The sequence below is a fragment of the Phyllopteryx taeniolatus genome, chromosome 5, assembly GCF_024500385.1.
Source record: "Phyllopteryx taeniolatus isolate TA_2022b chromosome 5, UOR_Ptae_1.2, whole genome shotgun sequence".
In the NCBI taxonomy this organism is placed as follows: Eukaryota; Metazoa; Chordata; class Actinopteri; order Syngnathiformes; family Syngnathidae; genus Phyllopteryx; species Phyllopteryx taeniolatus.
This window is the reverse complement of record NC_084506.1, coordinates 29659936-29678688: the sequence shown is the minus strand read 5'-3', so window position 1 is coordinate 29678688 and position 18753 is coordinate 29659936. Positions and strand designations below refer to the sequence as shown.

Below are 18753 nucleotides of genomic sequence, written 5' to 3'. Positions count from 1 at the left end.
GCGTGCATGCAATGTTGTGCAACCACATTCTCAATTGTTTATTTTTACTTACCCTCCTGAAAAGATTATTATTTTTTTTTTTTCCATTTGCGTTGTACAGGTGGGAAAGGGGTTTGAAATGATTTATCTTGGTCAATTTTTTATATCGTAAAAACATGGCATTTGAAGAGGCGTGTGTAGACTTTGTATACCGACTGTAATGACTATAGACACACACTCAATGGACACACTACACTTATCCACGCAAACACAGGGAGAACATGCACACTGTACACAGGACACCTTGCTGGCTGTGTATCAAAAGCAATCATTATTATAGTAGTACAGGCGGAATTATCATAAGCATTAGATTATGGACATGTACATAATGAAGTGTCCAGAGGGAGTATGCATCGATTAGGAGTGAATGAGGTGTACTTAGATCAACAGAGGCAGCTTGTAACTTTTCTCTGCAATGAACAACAACTCCCTCTGCTGGCGGATTAAAATGGACAAAAAACAAAAACAAAAAACAACAAAAACAACAACAAAAAAACTTTGTTTTGAAGAGACCCGATGGGTGCTCAGGCCCTGCCCATCTTCCCTTTGATCCCCAAAGCACTCTTATGTACATTTTTCTTTGCATGTGCTTGTGTGTGAAAGCCAGTCTGTGGCCTTTCAACAATACAATGTTATGTAACTCTGCCGGAAATGGTTCAAGATTAAACTAATTCAGGGATCAATGAAGTTTGCAGCTTTTCATTTTTGCAAGTGGGTGAAAGAGGGGGGGCAGCATGAGGTGTCGTACCATGGCAGGCAAATCAGGCACATTTTTTTGTAATGTGAACAACTCCATAAAAAGATTTAAAAAGCAAACAAATCCGAATTGGGCATCATGCCCTGAAGTGTGAATGTAGCCTATGTGTAGTAAAGTCAGGCTGATATCATTATCCACCTACCTAACTTGTTAGCCTTATAACAATAATAAAGCTGGGCATGATATAGAGATAACATGCAGACGAAATGGTCATTTGCAGCCATGAAATAGATGTGATGTGCGCATAAAAGTACTACTTTGTGGGATACATTCCCATGAACGTTGACATCTGGGTAAGCAAATGGCATGCACCTTTGCTGCAAACTGCAATGTCTGGCTGGTACCCTTAAAGGCAAGTGTCATTTAGTAGTCTGTTCTTGTCAACAGGCTGCAATGAAAGGTTTTGCATGGCCACAAATGAGCATTTTGTGCATACATATTCATATCGTCTCCACTATCTTTTAACTTTGAGCACCTACCCCCTCCAAAGGTCTCTGCACACCCCTGGCGCACAGACATATCTGACTCACGGGAACTCTTGAACTCTCAAAGTATTCGTGCAGCGCGGTCACTGCATGCACACTGTTATTAGCGCAATTGAAATTTCAACGCGCGATCCATCATCAAGTGGATGATGGAGCAGTTGTGCGCGTAGCTGACTCCTGAGTGACAAGGGGAAGATTGGACACTGCGAAGCGCCGTAATCGGAGAGCAAGTACCTAGGGTGCCTCACTGGGCATGCTCCATCTGACAGGGAAGACGGTGAGCATGTTGTGAGCCACATTCTTACCTTTTTTGTTTCTTGTACTAAACAACACCCTCCCCCCGATCTCGGATGTCTGCTACTGACTGGTTGTTCGCCTCCATTTTTGCAGCAACGGTAGAGGAGTTGAGGGACAAGTGTCGGTGCTGCCGAGACAAAGAGCGAGGCTGCGCGTCGGTGTGAAGGAGGCGCGTCCGGAGGAGGGCTCGATTACACCAGGAGGACCAGCGGCAGGACAGGCGCTGTCCGCTCAGCACCAGCACCAGCACCAGCACCGCGGTGTCACCTCGCCGTCATCAAGTAGGACTCGGATGACTCAATAGAAGGTGACGAAGAATAGTTAGACGCATTGTGTGTCTGTCCTCGCTGGATTTGGCGACGATGTGACGCCCATTCTGCATGCGATGCCATTGGCCGCGTTCATTTTGGATTTCGCCTCCAGCCTGACATTAGGCGCGTCCGCGTCCGCATCCCAAAAGCTCGCCACCTGACGCGCGTCGAGCCGTGGTTGATTTTCTTTTGTTTCCGGCCGGGGAGACGACAGGTGGCTCGCCGCGTGCTCTCACCTTTGCCACCATGACGAGGGCAACTTCGCTGAGCAATGTATAAGGGACGCGATGGGCCTGAGCGACGACAAGGATCGCATCGTGATCAACGTGGGAGGGATCCGGCACCAGACGTACCGCAGCACCCTTCGCACCCTACCCGGCACCCGCCTGTCGTGGCTGGCCGAGCCCGACGCCCCCAACCACTTTGACTATGACGCCAAGCTCGAGGAGTTCTTTTTCGACCGCCACCCGGGCGTCTTTGCGCACATCCTCAACTATTACAGGACAGGTAAGCTGCACTGCCCGGCCGATGTGTGCGGGCCGCTCTACGAGGAAGAGTTGGCCTTCTGGGGCATCGACGAGACGGACGTGGAGCCGTGCTGCTGGATGACCTATCGGCAGCACCGGGAGGCCGAGGAGGCCCTTGATAGTTTCGGCGGTGGGGGACTGTTGGACCTGGGCAACGACGATGCCGAGCCCGAGCAGGAGCACGGGGAGGACGACGCGGATGAAATGACGCGGAGGCTGGCGCACGGAGACTCTCCTGACGCCCGGAGCGGCACTTTGTGGAGCCGCTGGCAGAAGCGCGTCTGGGCTCTGTTTGAGGACCCGTACTCCTCCAAATATGCAAGGGTGAGTTGTTTGCATGCGTCTCCCCTTGAACTTGATCTCCCAATGCATGGATGGGACTGTTAAAATGATTGGCCAACTGCCTTGGAACAATATTAACAGCTTTGCTAACATATCACGAAAACTACAGTGCACTTTCATCTGTTCAAATGTGTCTTCTATTGTTATGGGGAGCATTAAAGATTAAAAAAAAAAATAAAAAAATGGACGATTCATTTTAAAACTTAATAACTGCACTGCACGTTTTCACGTATCCATAGCACTGCGGATACAAATATTCATACTGAAAACTTGTTGCTAGGCAGAGTTCATAGGGCTCAACACACACGCTGTTTGACTGACAGACAAAGGGCTGATGGTGCTCTGCCCCTCGACAGAGAGCCAATAGGAAGTCACTCAGACACACACTCAGGAAACAGAGTGTCGTGGCACTAGTGTGCCTGGGAGATCATCAGGGGTCAACTTACAAATGAAGTGAAATTGGACAGAAAATTAGTATTTTTGAATTACATATATGTATCATTGTTCCTCTATTTGTGCCAGCTACTGTATGTATAGTGTGACAGGCAGAACTATTAAATGCTCTTCCATTAGATGGCAGAAGGTACAATAAACTTGTGTATCCACCTGTTGCCCTGCTTGGCTTCCTGCGAGTATATCAGCTTTGTGGTCAATTCAACAGGCCCAGATTTCATCCCGCCCAAGTCAATTTGTGAGTAAATTCAGAGAAGAGCATCACTATTTGTGACATTTTTGTTGTTGTTTATTGGTTAAATAGATGTCTTGGCTCAATAACATTTAGGGAAACACTGTACAAACTGACTTCTAATGCACATATACAACTGGGCATCCTCCAGCTGTTTCTGATTAATCTTTAAAAAAAAAAAAAAATAATAAGTTGCTCAACCAGCAATTATGTGCCAATGATAAGGCCAGAGCAAATGCTTTTGAACAACATTTAATATGTTAGGAAAAAATATAACTTCATCAAAATTGAAGAAAGGCAATTAGCAGAGGTTGCACTTGATTTCATCGCAAGATTCTCTCATCTTATTTAAAAAAAAAAAAAAAAAAAAAAAGAATTGATTGCTAATTTTGCCAAGAGGTAGCCAACCTCTCCCCAAAGGTCAGCTGGGATAGGCTCCTGCAGCTCACCCGCGACCCTTATGAGGACCCGCACCATCGACTGATGGCTGATGGTTAATTTTCCTAATAGTCATTTGCAGTTGAGGAAATGCAGTCAAATATGCCGCCACAGCTCATGTTGGAGGAAAAATTAGGAATGAGATTTCTCAGGGGCAAGGTTCCTGCTAGACTGGCTAAATGGGTCAACAACATATTAGGGAAGCAAATCTTTGGCACCACACAGCAACATTTTAGTGGCAACCCTCCAGACAAAATCAGGTTGCTGTAGGAGGTGACACTTTTGGTCCTGGCTTTTGGGCATTTCTCCATTCAAGCCTCTAAACAGTGACAATTACTATACATTTTTTTTTTTTTTTTTTTTTGGACAAGTGTCCTCCTCTGAAGCCTGCTGCGATGCATGCTGCTTTAGCAGCTGCAGCAGCCTGATTATCAGGCCCCCCCCCCATCCAGCGAGCGCTAACTGTACAGTATTTGCAAGTTCTCACCCACAGTGGCTATATAAAAAAATAAGAATACAAAAAAAAAAAATCCCTGTTCAAATGCCATGTTTTTGTGGTGAACCAAGATAAATAATTTCAAAACTTTTTCCAACATTAATGTGACCTATAACCTGTATAACTCCATTTTTTTTAAAGAATCTATTTGAGAGGGGATGTAAAGACAAGCAACTGAGATAATGTGTTTGCACAAGTATGCACACCCTCGTATAACTGAGGATGTGACTGTGTTTACAATGAACCATTCACATTCAAACATGTTAAATGGGAATCAGCACACACCTGCCACCATTTAAAGTGCCTCTGATTAACCCCAAATAAAGTTCAGCTGTTCTAATAGGCTTCCCCCCCCCCCCCTTTTTTTGCTTTCAGCTGTAACTGGGGCCTTGTGGAGGGAATTATGAACAGTTCCAAATAGCAGTCAGTGTTAGCACAAAACCTGCAGTCTAGAAAGCAAAACACAGCAATTTAAAGCCACATATGGATCTTCTTTCAGGCATCACCTTGAAATCCCACAGCACATCTTCTTCGTTTAGACAAAAGCAGAGCAAGGTTGGACAAAGCTCCACTAAGGCAGGCAAGAAAATTAATCAGAACTGAACCCCAGACTTAATTACAGACTCTATTCACAGTGGATACATCAGTGGAAAAGCCTTGTCCCAGCACATCGGCACGGTTTGCCAGCAACAGTGAGAGTGAACCAATAAGCAGCCCGTCGTGTTCACCTGGCACCCTCCCCCGACGTTCACGCTGTTCCCAAGTGTCACCAAGACACATCGTGCAAAGGGAGGTGCGATAACATGAAGCATTAGAAGGGTGCGATTGTTCGTAGCCACTGGTGAACAAAGACATCATCACGGTAACGGTGGGTGACCGATAATGACCTTGAGTTTGCTCAAATTAAAAATGCATAACAGTCCGGGGAAGCGATTCAAACTTAGATTATTATTATATCGATAATAATAAAATCACTCGCCAAAAGCAATTCCCCATATTACAACATGCTTTGTTCAGTCAAAATGCAAAATTGCTTTAAACATTGGACAAGACTAACTCACTTCAGCTTTTGACATCAAACATCCGTCAATGTAATATGTTGATTTATGCACGATGTAATTATAGCTATAAATTAGAAATTAGGTATCCCCAAGGCATTTTTTGTTAACATAATCACATTACGACATGCCTGCATGGCCTGGATTGCTTTTTTGAGGTTGTAGTTTACAGTTTAGTTTATCGTATTGGGATTTTATTGTAGGGTGTTATTTTGTGCACAACACATTGTAGAGAGGGCGTACCGCACGACAATATTATGCAATACACCACAACAATACCACACACAGTGTGAGCACCTCAATGTTTGTAACAATGAATACGATGAGGCTTTTGTGTGTCATTCCTCAACTGGTCGCACCAACAGTGTCGACTGTAATATGCTTGCAAATGGACTTGGGTTTTAAATACAACAACTGTTAAGTGAATAATATTTCCTATGAAACTAATACTGTATGCCTATTACTCTAATTACTTCAGCATTACGAATAATTATACAGCTTCGATGGCAAACCATAGCACTTTAGGGGCTAAATACATCATTTCAAGCATGCGTGGTATGTGTGTGCTGTTTCTTACTGCAGAGCTCACCTTTTTATTTTTGAGTGCGTGGCTGCGGGGGTTTGTGTATGTGCACCGAGCTTGCAGAGGCGTAATGCAGTACTAAACTTTCTGTACTCAATTTTGTGGCTCCATGTTTAAGTTAAGATTGGGATGGTAAAAGGTGATACCGATGCTCACGAAAAGGAAGGGTGATGCTGACAACAGATGTCATTTTATTGGAGTCAAGTCAACAACGATTGCTTGGACAGGAAGCAGATGTTCATAAGTAAACAATTTCCTCGGTGCAATTCAGAGAATTGCCACTGACTATGTAATGAGGTCTTGCTTTCCATCTCAGCCTGCATGAATGGCCTTGAATGACTGAGATGCTGTTTTCCCCCTTTGCTCAGTGGAATATATACGATCCTCTCATGCCTAGACACGTACTGTTCCATTGTCCCTCCCTGATTCATTCATACATTACTCCACCCAGCCTCTTAACAAGGCTGTGCATTAGCTTGAGAGCGCACTTACCCCCACTAAATCCAAGCTGAGACAAATTTGGTGTCTTCATGGAGTGACAACAGATCTCACGAAACATTTCTCAGTGCATCCACTGATCTGCTGGTGGCACGCTTCCAGTTTTCCCTCAACTTGCAGCCAGGGTAAGACATACTGTAGTCCAGTATGATCAGAGGATAGCGCAAGGACAGTGCTACGATCAATACCCAGGAAAGCATACTGTATCAGTTACACCTACACATGTAGCACATATCAGGAAATATCAGAGGCTAAAAATGATGAAATGCGATCATCAGATCAATGCCGATGAAAAGTAAAATACTCTACAGTCATCAGGGATGATGTTGGCTCGTCATAAAAAGAGCACCTCATCCGAATCAGCCTCCCCCACCATGATTCCCAGGAGTTGATCATTTGGTCAATGTGACCCTGAGTGAGGAAAGACCTGCTGCAAGTATGGTGTTGGATGCAAGAGCCCCAGTTTTACATTGATTCCCGAATATCCAATAGGTTACTGCCGACGGCGCTTGTGAAATTTTGCATGGAGCATGGAAAACGCTACGACCTTGAGATGGAGCTGAGGGAGGAGGGGTGTGACACTGATGAGCTCCCATTGATTGTTCGAATATAATGGCACTTTCGAATCAAGACACGGAACACAGAACTGTCACTGTCACTGTTAAAGCAGATGTCGACGTCTCAGATTAAATTGCATTGCTAAGAATTGCTGCCTGGGGTTGATTACATGGTGTGTATTACTATAATCACTCTCTCCTCTGTCTTTCTTCACCTTCTACCCCTCCCTCCATCTCTCCCTTTCCATTGCCTTCTCGCTCTCTAATTTCTTACTTAGTGGGTGGCTCTGGCCTCGCTGTTCTTTATCCTGGTTTCCATCACCACGTTCTGTCTGGAGACCCACGAGGCCTTCAACCCCATCATCAACCGCACCGAGGTGGAGCTGGTGGACAACATCACGGTGGAGCACACCTACCAGGAGCCTGAGACAGCCGCCTACCTCACCTACATTGAAGGTGTTTGCGTCGTGTGGTTCACTTTTGAATTCCTAATGCGAATAACTTTCTGTCCAAACAAATTTGACTTCATCCGGAACGCCCTGAACATCATTGACTTTGTGGCCATCCTGCCCTTCTACCTGGAGGTGGGCCTCAGTGGGCTCTCTTCAAAGGCAGCTAAGGACGTGCTGGGTTTCCTCCGAGTGGTCCGCTTCGTTAGGATCCTGCGTATCTTCAAGCTCACTCGACACTTTGTGGGTCTGAGGGTGCTGGGCCACACGCTGCGAGCCAGCACCAACGAATTCCTTCTCCTCATCATTTTCCTCGCCCTGGGTGTCCTCATCTTTGCCACAATGATCTACTACGCAGAACGAATTGGCGCAAACCCCAATGACCCTCGAGCCAGCGAGCACACGCAATTCAAGAACATCCCGATCGGATTCTGGTGGGCCGTGGTGACCATGACGACCCTCGGCTACGGTGACATGTACCCACAGACCACCTCTGGTATGCTGGTGGGAGCCTTGTGCGCCCTGGCAGGTGTGCTAACCATCGCGATGCCAGTCCCTGTGATTGTCAACAACTTTGGAATGTATTACTCCCTGGCCATGGCGAAACAGAAACTACCAAAGAAAAAAAATAGGCATATCCCACGGGCACCCCAACCTGGTTCTCCAAATTTCTGTAAATCAAGCATCAGCTCACAACATCAGAGCCCTGTCGCCCATGACGACGTTTTCGAGATAAAGTTTCAAGGTAGGATGAAGCCTTTTATATAGAACTAATACATTCCGATACCTTGTTGACTCATAAATAGTTTGCTGGCCACAGAAACACATATCACTATTCAGCTGTTTCTCTGTTACCACACTTCAGTCAGCTGATGAGTCAGGCATGAGATTAAACAGCAGACCTTCCCAGTGCCCGATCAATAAAATACATGATTTTCTGACTTTGAATGGAGAAGAAAAGGGATTTGGGCAAATCATTAGTACTCTACCACTTCACTGTTCAGATCTTCATTTAGTGTTACTTCTAGGGAGGAGCGAAGTGCTTGTCCTCATGTGTTTGCAAGGTTAGGAACATGCGGCTAAAAAAGAATACATATTCATAACACTCAATCTTGGATCGTAGCAACATTGTGGTAAGCTGCAGCTTTTGCAATGAACAGCAGCTCTGACAAGACCGATGCAGTAGATGGCAATAAATGCCCTTGAATTCATTCACTGGCAGCCATTTTCAAAGTAGAGTTCCCCATATTGTCAGCTGTTTCAGAGCATTTGGACTGATCTTTCAAGACCCACACAATATTGTGTCCTGTGATGATATAAGCACCACACCTACCAAAAGAAAGAGTAGACTCTCTTCTTTCACCAGAACAAAAAGTTTGTCTATTTTTTTCAGGTCTTTAGTCATCAGCAGTAGACCAAAAACCCTGGTTCCTGACCAAAAACTGGACAAAACAAGCTTTTTCTGTCAAGTAGAAGATTGACTTTGGCGCTAATATTTTATTTATTGATATTTTTTTTCGCCTTTGTGACACTTCAAACTATAAAAACAACAAAAACACTGAGAAAGGGCTTTTGATAGCGAAAGAATTTATTTACAGATATAAAACTAAGAAATGTGCCGTGAGGGACAGTGACTCACCGCACGGCTCGAGTGTGGCTTTTCTTACCTGCCGTTCGCCATTCACTCCATGAACTGCCTCATCTTTTCTCACGATCGTGTCACACACTTTCTACAAACTACCACAACATATAGTCTATTTTGACCATACATTGACTTACTCTGTTATAGTGTCAGGTGCCTAAATGTATCCAACTTCCATGTTGGCATTTCTGTCCCTCATAATCAACGTGACCAGTGAAGATTCACGCCAAATCTTTATCTGCAACTCAAAAGCTGTGCTGATCTCAATGTTGCCATCTACTGGCGTCCGTTTGTCATTACAGTTATGTAGGAGCTTGAATTTCACCGACAGACGCTGGACGAGACTACCCTTGACAAAAACGTATACTTGACTATTCATTTCCCTGAGGCAACCCTCCCAAGGGATTAATCAAGTATCTAGCTATCTATGTTTTTGGCAGTAAATGGTTGGATTCCAGTTGACGAATATAAAAATCCACGGCAGTAAATGAATTAGAGTGAAGCCATGCATGACCACAAAAGACTGATTTTTCTGTAACCTGCTATCAGCTGGTTAGTTCCTCATAATGTGCGCTGTCGGGTGACATACAGTAAGATAACAGGACCAAACCGTTTTTGATTCGCTTCTATTCTAAAAATGTAAAACAAAATTCCCCTACGAATAGTGGGGGAAATTTTTTTTTGTGGCACCACATTTTTATGAGCCAGTTACTATCTTTGGTAGTAGTTAGACACTTTGTGATTCTTGGAGAATATTGTAACATGTTAGAAATAGATGGACGAGATGGTTTGCATTAAAGGGTGAGGCAAAAGATTATATTGTGAAAATAACCCACATTTTACCGTGATTTGCACCAAGATTTAAAGACGGTAAAATGAATTCAGAATGTGGGTGAAAATGAAAAGCCAGGAGCTCCCATTCACTTCACATCGCTGGGCCACATTTTGGTGACAATGTCAGCAATCTTTGCCATTTCATCCAGTTACATTATAAATATAGTTAAGTGTTATTGTAAAAAAAACAACATATATCTACTTTATAGACAGTATTTGTTTGGCTTGGCGGCAGCTGAGACTCGCTTGGTTAAAATGCCATGTTGCCATTCGGCTGGGTTCAGCGGGTGGGTACCAGCCAGCATAGATGTTAAATTGAAACCATATCACAGACTCATTTTGTCCAAAACATGGGACCTTTAATGAATACTATCTTGGCACGTGTCTCCCCTACATTTTGCGCAATTGTACTAACCAACTCACTGGGAAAAACTGAAATCCAAACATTAGGCTACCTCTTGCACTTGCATATACACCTTGGTAAACAGGTACAGAGCCCTGATGTACACAAACCTTAGAAAGACATTGCCATGCAAACATTACACAGCAGCTACACAATGCTCGAAATAGTCCAGAAGTGGAGCCACATTGTGGAAAATGTAGATATTAAAGATGATGGTGAAGGTCACTAGAATTGTTTTCCCTATGTGCTCTTCTATTTGTTCTTTTGTTGTTGTATGTAAAGATTCCAAGCTTAACGGTGAGGCTGCTAACGCTGCTCTGGCCAACGAGGACTGCCCTCACATCGATCAGGCCATATCTCCCGAGGAAATCTTCAGCCCCAGCGAAAGAGAGCGGCCCTGCTTCCTGGTCACCACGGCCGAGCGGCCCAACCACACGGGGGGCCGAGTGAGGAGGGGTACGTACAGTAACAGCCAATCACAGGCCCCTGTAAAATAGCGACACGCTCTAAGGCCCTAGACAGGACACGCCCCCTTTTTCTCCCCTGCTTTTGCATTGTGTTACATCTCACAGGAACGCACTCACTAAAACACACCCACACAACTGCAAACCTCTTAATGCGACACACCTTCACAGAAGCTGCGTCTCCTCAAGCATTCCCTCGGCAATTGTATATATTCCAAGTTAAGGCCAAGCACAATCCCCACAAATGGTAATAATAGTTGTCTACATCTACATGATATATTTTTTAATACCATGCATAATGTAATTAACCCCAATTTAATTACTGGTAAGAAAAAATATTTTGAAGATTTATATGTGCTGTCTTACATGCTTAAAGATATAGTGGTGTGCTATATGTGTACCATGTATGTATATATGCGTTTTTAATGATAAATACCATGTGGGATCCTAACTTGAGTTCATTGCTCTTGGCGATAATGGTGCATGAAGTGTCTTGTTGATGGGTGCTATCAGAATGGTGAAGGAGCATAACACAGAGTTGTTGTTGTTGTTGTTGTTGTCCCCCCCCCCCCCCCAAGAGAAGTCCCAGTTTTGGATTTTACACAGATGTTCAAAACATTCCCAAGAAATGTACATGAGTGTGCAGCTGTATGTCACAAAATGAAGCTCCACCAGTTGCTCTAAGACATTCCCTACCTGAGGTGCCTACCTTTTATAGTGTTCTACTCCGAACCATTCCAGTACCACCCGGTGCATGTCCTTGTACTCCGGATGCACTCAAATGCATGGAGAAATCTGATCTGTCTCAAGTGTGTGTTGACCTCTGTCCTTGGAGACAAAAACAAGAAAGCAACAGGTGTAGTATTACCAACAAGGAGCACAGAAAAAAATAAACACTCATGTCATGGATCCAGTGCTGCAGTGTACTCAGAACGTTCTCTGTTTTTCAACTAAAGGTTATGAAAAGCCTTGGAGCCTTAACAGCATGTCTGGCATGAGCGGGGATGCCTCTGGAGTGTCCTCAGTGTCCGCCCTGCCCTGCAGCCCACCCTGTCTAATGCAGCACTCACATTCTCCCATCCCATCCATTATGTAGCATGGTTGAGTAGCAGACACAATGCCATTGGAAGGCCAGTCCACACTTCTCCTCGTATTGTTTTCTGTCAGATACCTTCCCCCCCCCCCCCCCCCTTTTGACACGCACCTTCGTTCCTGCTTTCTCATTTTTATTTTCCCCTTCCTGGAAAACTGTATCACAACTGTTCTGATACTCCAGCTTCCCAAGGGTTCTCCTTGGGGCTGTCATCCCAGACTACAGGTCACATTGGTGTGACGCCACACATGCATGGGTCACCTCAGTTGCTGACAAAGCACTGTTCGACAGGCTAACCCCACCTCTTTTCCCTATGTTGACTTCATTGCCTGTTGCTCTGTTGCTTTTGATCTCACATACTTTTCTCCCGACGACATTTTTTTTTAATTCTCATCTGCTTTGGACAATTCTGTGAATTAAACTTTCATAAGATGTAACATTATGCTGGACATTAACAACACACTGCTTTTAAAACATATCCAACATTTTCCATTGCCAGGTGTTAAGGAAAATCCTCTTAAGTGCTTTGTATGTTGCAAAGTAGAGACGTTACAATTCTGAAAGCACAAACCAGCCAATGTTATCGAAGGATTAGGGGGAAAAAAAGACAAGAAAAAAAAAAAACAGAGCTAGATGATGTCCAATGCACTATGGAGATGATGACAATTCCTATGATACTAGTGATGAATAATGTCAAGAGAACTCAAATTGTTTGGTCCTTTGCATGAACTGCATGAGAAATTATGTTCTACAAGAAGCTAATTGTATTGCAGTACCTGTAAGAGAAAACATTGTCCTTCAAAAGCTTCGAAAGGCTTTTCCATTTTTATGCATTTCTGAGACAGCTTTACAAGAGACTCAGTCATAGCAAGATTTTTATGTAGCTGCCATTCTTTGCCTTTCCCCAATATATCATATTTCTTGTATTCATTTGACAACTGAAATTATTTCACTTGAAATATTTGGTACAAAGCCAGCTATCATGCTTGCATGAGGATTTTTTTTTTAAAAACAAATATCCACTTGTAGTTAGGAACTTTAAAAAAAAAACAACAACAACTGTCTGCTGCAGCTGCTATTACAGCTAAGATGCAGAAATAAAGGCAAGAATTATAACAATGGTGCCTTTGTACCAGGTGAAGCAAAGTGTGTATATAAAAAAAAAAAAAAGATTTTAACACAATACAACATTGTTGTAGCATAAATACATGTGAAAGCTGCTTATGATTTTATTTTACAGTGCACAGCTTAATCTCAGTAAATATGACAATTTGGTTATTATGTCAAAGACAGCAACTAAAAAAATCGTTTAGAGAGGAAAACAATCTGTTTGCATAATGAAGCACAAAATATTAATCAAGGGTCACTCCAAACAATATATAAATAAATTACAAATGTCAAAAGGAGTGCAGTATCTAATGATTCAAAAATATCAATACTGTTACACATATTCTGACACTGTCCCAGTAATTATACACAATTCTCTTCAAGGCACTTTAACAGATCTTATGTCGACCAATCAGAAATTTGACACATTTCTAGAATATTTAAGTATATGAGTATGTTCATTCTGAATGAATAGATTTTTTTTTTCAAGTCATGTCTTTTGTGGTGATTAATGGACGTTATATATTAAGAAAAAAACAACAACTTATGATTTGTTATGATGAGATGCAGGTGGGGAAAAAAGACAAAACAGTATGGAATGTGGGTCTTCTTGGGGAAAGGTAAATGCATGTATTTTTCATTTATGCAACAGAAAATTATTCAAATAAAAATATGTACAGATGAGTCCTTGCATGAAATAAATTTTTTACTCAATGAGCGTTTAGACTCCATTTTTCTTTAACCGCACATGCATACACATCTTTCCTTTTGTCACAACTTGTGTATGGGTACTGAAGAAAAAAGAAAAACCAAGGTGATTGACGGTGAGAGCATGACAAAATATCCGCATGACACTGATTGAAAAGTGTATCTCAACCTGAAAAGGGCCGCATGATCGGGCATGTTTATTAACCGACTCTGAAGCCGGACCGGACAATATATCTTTGTCTGATGCCTCGGCTACGCATGGGAATACACATGGTAAACCTGCCTTTACCATGAGCCACTAACGGAGCTCATTTCCTTTACCCTCCAAGTGTCATTTCACCTTTTTTCTGCACCGCAGAGGTATCAGCCATCACCAGCGATTCTGACATTAAACATAATGGTATAATAATTTATTTTCATTATTGTTGTTTTTTTGTTTTTTTGTTATATTTTTTTAGAGACCCAGAGACAGCACCGGAGCAGACAACCAACTGAGTCAGTTTGTGTTATGAACCATGGTGTACCGACCACTATGTGTATGACCCATAATGGCCCATCGCCCACCTGATAGTGCTGCTGTAGCATTGTTGTGTGTATTACTTATTACTTTTAAATGGGTGTGACAGTGGCAACCAGAACATCACAAACTCAGCATAGATGTAGCACTGAGGACGTTTTGTTGTCAAGCCTTATGTAGCTAAGTATCTGTGACTGGTTAATGTGTTGTAATCTGTGTGCCTATTTTCCATGTGTGCCAGTGCTGTAAATATGCTTGTGTGTGTGTGTGTGTGTGTGTGTGTGTGTGTGCGTTGACGTTGTGTGTACCAATGTTTTGGAGTGATCATCCAATATTTGTGTGGTTCTTGTGTTCAAAGACAGAAATGGTTGCTCTGAATTTAACTCACCCCCCCTGTCATGTGAAACACCTGGAAACACACCGTTAACTTTGCCCACTCATGCTTACCTTTTTTAGAATTGCACTTTTTTTTGCACTACTCAACTTTTAACATTCATTTGATGGGTTTTTAGCAAACATCCACTAAAATGTCATAATTGAACTCCATATTTATTATGTATTTTTGAGGCATTAAATGTGTTGCCAAAACGTCATGGAAAATAGTTCAGGACTCCCTGAATAGAGTTATGCATAGGAAGATGCATACCATACCATTCCATGCATATTGATATGTATTTCAATGAATATTTCATATATTTCCACTGTTTAGTTGACAATCAAGTAAAAATGGCATAGTATACCCTCTGTTCAAATTAGTAATACGTGTCATTACAGATGCCAAAACATTGTATACACAATACTGGACAAGTGCCTCAGTCATGCAAATTCTTCACACTCAGTTATTTAAGTTGCGTTGATTAAGTAATGTATGTAGCAGTAATTTCATTTTGAATCAATCAGTCAGTCAACAGTCAATCAGTCAATGGATTGACCGACATCATCACAGTGCTCAGAAGACACACAGACTGTTGATACGTATATAAAGTTAACACCTCCTGTAAAATACTTAGTTTAAAAAAAAAAAAGGAAATTATTTACAATAAAAAAAAATTTAAAAAAGAAAATCACATCTTTGACAAAAAAATGCCAAATAAATCCTAAAAATGGTGCAGCTTAAGTGTGCACCCATTTCAACTTATAAAGTATGTGGTAGTATAATTGTGCACCAACTTAAAATAATACAAAGGGAACTTCAAAGTTCCTCCTGGTAGGCTGGTCTTGCTACGATTTGTTCGGATTCCCAATTTTTCCCCCCCCCCCCCATTTGGGAAAATACTGTATATGCAAATACACTAAACAGCAAATAACTGTCGCCATCATAAAAACTATCTAGTTTGTACTTTAAAAAAAAAAAACATTCTAACACACAATTGTAAAGTTACCCACTATATGAAGTCAACAGTATATCTTTGATAAGTTAGTTTTTTTTTTATTTTTTAAAGTTTTAACTATTGTAATTGTCAAATAAAAAATATTAAGCATTTTACAGGGGAGTGTTGACTTATATGTGTAGGACCCCAGTGTGGGTTAGCATGGAAAGGCAATGAGCGTCATAACGAATAGATAACAATCGTGATTGCCATGTTTGAACGGCAGCTTTCATTGTTTGTGTGAAAAAGTTGAAAGTGAAAGGGACCAACTTTTTAACAAACAACCGCAATTACACTGCCAACCAACCGCTGGGAATTGTGTGCTAGTAATTGTTTGACACAAAATAAAACATCAGCAACGTTACACACTCATTAAAACATTCGTATAACACACAAGGCAACGAATGTGTGACATTGAGTGAGGTTTAAAGAGTGTGTGTGTGTGTAATTTGAACACTTTTCATTTTGTGGCCAGTTCTCTTAGTCGGTCGGGTGTTCGGTGGTGGTTTTGATTGATTTGTTGGTTCAGGGTTTTTGGTGTCTTTTCTGGACAATACAGTTCAGACTTGTACAAGGAATAGTGTTAAATAAAATGAAAAAATAACAAACCAGAGATTTTCAGGGGGTGTTTGTTTATTTGTTTTCAAAATCTTGCTAAAAACATTTTAGTGCATATGGTTAAAAGTGTCCATATTAGATCTGCATAAATATATCTCAAAATAGCAATAAATTAAATCACGTAAAAATAACAATCCAAAATTACCCATGGGGTTACCCATTGCCCTTGACCTGCATGTGCTCACGAGGTACAGTGCCGCGAAAAAGTATTGCCCCCCTTCTGAAAGGCTTCTATTTTTGCAGAGTTTCGACACTTTAAGATCATCAAACAAATGTAAATATCAGACAAATAGAACCCAAGTGAACATAAAATGCTGTTTTTAAATGGTGATTTCATTTATTAAGGAAAAAAACTAACTATTCAAATTTACCTGGCCGTGTGTAAAAAAGTAATGGTGTCCTAAACCTAATAACTGGTTGGCCCATTCTCAGTAGACTTGACACCGATCTGATCGGCTTGATCGGTATCGGCCGATAATTAGCATTGTATGGTGATCTGATTTAATGTCATAATTCGCCGATCCCCAAAAGACATTTACTCCGCGTCGCCATCGTGTACAGTATATTTGAATCCAAAAAGCTAGTTTATTTTTAGCCTTGTCGCGTGTCTTTTGACGTAGTACTGTAAATATCTGACCGCCAATAAAGTTATATATATATATATATATATATAAAATAAAATAAAATACCCTTGGCAGTGTGAGACAGACAACATGTCTGATACCGACAACACGTAATGCCTGGATCAGACACATGACAAATTTGGTCTATCACGACTACTGCAATAAAATCTAGTATTCTGATACTACCGCATCCTGTCTTTTATGATCACGGGGCTTTATCTTGTCAACTCAAACGCAACCGGATACGCTCGTTACCATGGCGACAACAACAACAACAATGGATCACACAGAACAAAATGGGGAAAAACGTGTGCTGGTGGTCACCGGTGCTTCGGAGAGGACTGCCTGAGTTATGTTCACGTACTTTTAATACGATACCGCTCGCAAACTGGTAACAAAACGTTATGTAGGTTGTACGTAAACATGCCGGCATTATGTCGAATCATGCTTTCAAGTTTCGGTATGTGTGAAGTAATTGAATTACAGTAAGTTAGCACCCATTATTTCTGTCATGTTGTAATGTTGGTTTGATCTGACTGATTAGAATACATGACCTGAATAGAATACTTTTGAAGATACTTAGTATACAGTACACAAGTACATAGAGTAAATGAACAAGTCATTTAAATAGACACATTGCTCCATCTTGTGATCGGATCGGTGATTGGTTATCATTTTTTTTAAACTCGCTGATCAGTGATCGACCCCAAAAATCCTGATTGTGTAAAGACTAATTCTCAGCAGCAACGACTGAAATCAAGCGTTTTCTCTAACTGGCAATGAGTCTTTCACATCTCAGTGGAGATATTTTGTCCCACTCTTCCCTTGCAGAATGTTTTTAAATTCAGCAAAAATGTTGGTTTTCGAGCATAAACGGCCTTTAAGGACATGCCACTGCATTTCAATCGGATTCAAGTCTGGACTTTGACTAGGCCACTCCAAAACCTTAATTTTGTTTTTGAAGCCATTCGGAAGTTGACTTGGTGGTGTTTTGGATCGTTATCCTGCTGCAGAACCCAAGTGCGCTTCAGCTTGATGTTTCAAACTGATGACTGAATATTCTCCTTCAGGATTTTCTGTTAAAGAGAAGAATGAATTCATGTTTCCATCAATCACAGCAAGTTGTCCAGGTCCTGAAGCATCAAAGCAGGCTGAGACCATCACACTACCAGCACGTTTGACTGTTCGTTTTCTGAAATGCTGTGCTACATTTACGCCAGATGTAACGAGAAACACAACTTCCAAAAAGCTCAACTTTCATCTCGTCAGTCCATATAATAGTCTCCCAAATGTCTTGGGAATCATTCAGATGTTATTATTATTATTATTATTATTTTTTTGCAAAAGTAAGACGAACCATATGTTCTTTTTGGTCAGCAATGGTTTTCGCCTTGGAACTCAGCCATAGATGCCATTTTTCTCATCCTTATTGTGTCATGAACACTGACCTAAACAGAAACAAGGGAGGCTTGCAGTTCTTTAGAAGTTGTCCTGAGTTCCTTCGTGGCATCCTGGATGAGTCATTGCTGTTCAGCAACAGGTCTGGAGTTCATCAAGGCTTGGATGTGATCAGTGCAAATTAACAAAACATTCTGATTAGCCACGATTAATTCAAGATTTAACAAGGGGGGTAATTAAATGAAATCATTTAAAAACAGCATTTTAAGTTCACTGGGGTTATATCTGTACGATATTTACATTTGTTTGATAATCTTAAACAAACTGGGGAAACTATGCAAAAATCTAAGAATTTGAGGGGCGGGGGGTGCAATACCTTTTGACACTGTACTGCACTGCAGATGCCTGCATAGCTTAAGAATATGCAAGCTTTGTCAAATGCAGCGGGCAAACT

At 41.7% G+C, this 18753-nt stretch overlaps 2 protein-coding genes across 7 annotated transcripts in view; one reads left to right on the top strand and one right to left on the bottom strand.

Annotated features, from left to right (window-relative positions):
* Positions 1 to 1360: 1360 nt before the first annotated feature.
* On the top strand, positions 1361 to 16268 carry kcnc1b (potassium voltage-gated channel, Shaw-related subfamily, member 1b). Of its 6 annotated transcripts, none has more exons than XM_061774664.1 (5): positions 1363 to 2740; positions 7352 to 8267; positions 10684 to 10857; positions 11607 to 11721; positions 11822 to 11951. In XM_061774664.1, the coding sequence occupies exons 1-5, from the start codon at positions 2177 to 2179 to the stop codon at positions 11826 to 11828; spliced, it is 1776 nt and encodes a 591-aa protein (XP_061630648.1). In that variant the 5' UTR covers positions 1363 to 2176; the 3' UTR covers positions 11829 to 11951. The 6 variants fall into 6 exon arrangements, with proteins under 6 accessions (XP_061630650.1, XP_061630648.1, XP_061630645.1 ...); XM_061774661.1 differs by having other exon boundaries at positions 1364 to 1558; positions 1672 to 2740; positions 11607 to 12055; XM_061774662.1 differs by having other exon boundaries at positions 1364 to 1569; positions 1672 to 2740; positions 11607 to 12055.
* sergef (secretion regulating guanine nucleotide exchange factor) overlaps positions 11618 to 18753 on the bottom strand; it is a 19429-nt gene continuing 12293 nt past the window's right edge. Inside the window, exon 11 of the mRNA XM_061774671.1 lies at positions 11618 to 11693. Coding sequence (XP_061630655.1) covers positions 11671 to 11693 — 23 coding nt within the window. The 3' untranslated portion in view covers positions 11618 to 11670. The remainder of the gene's footprint in view (positions 11694 to 18753) is intronic.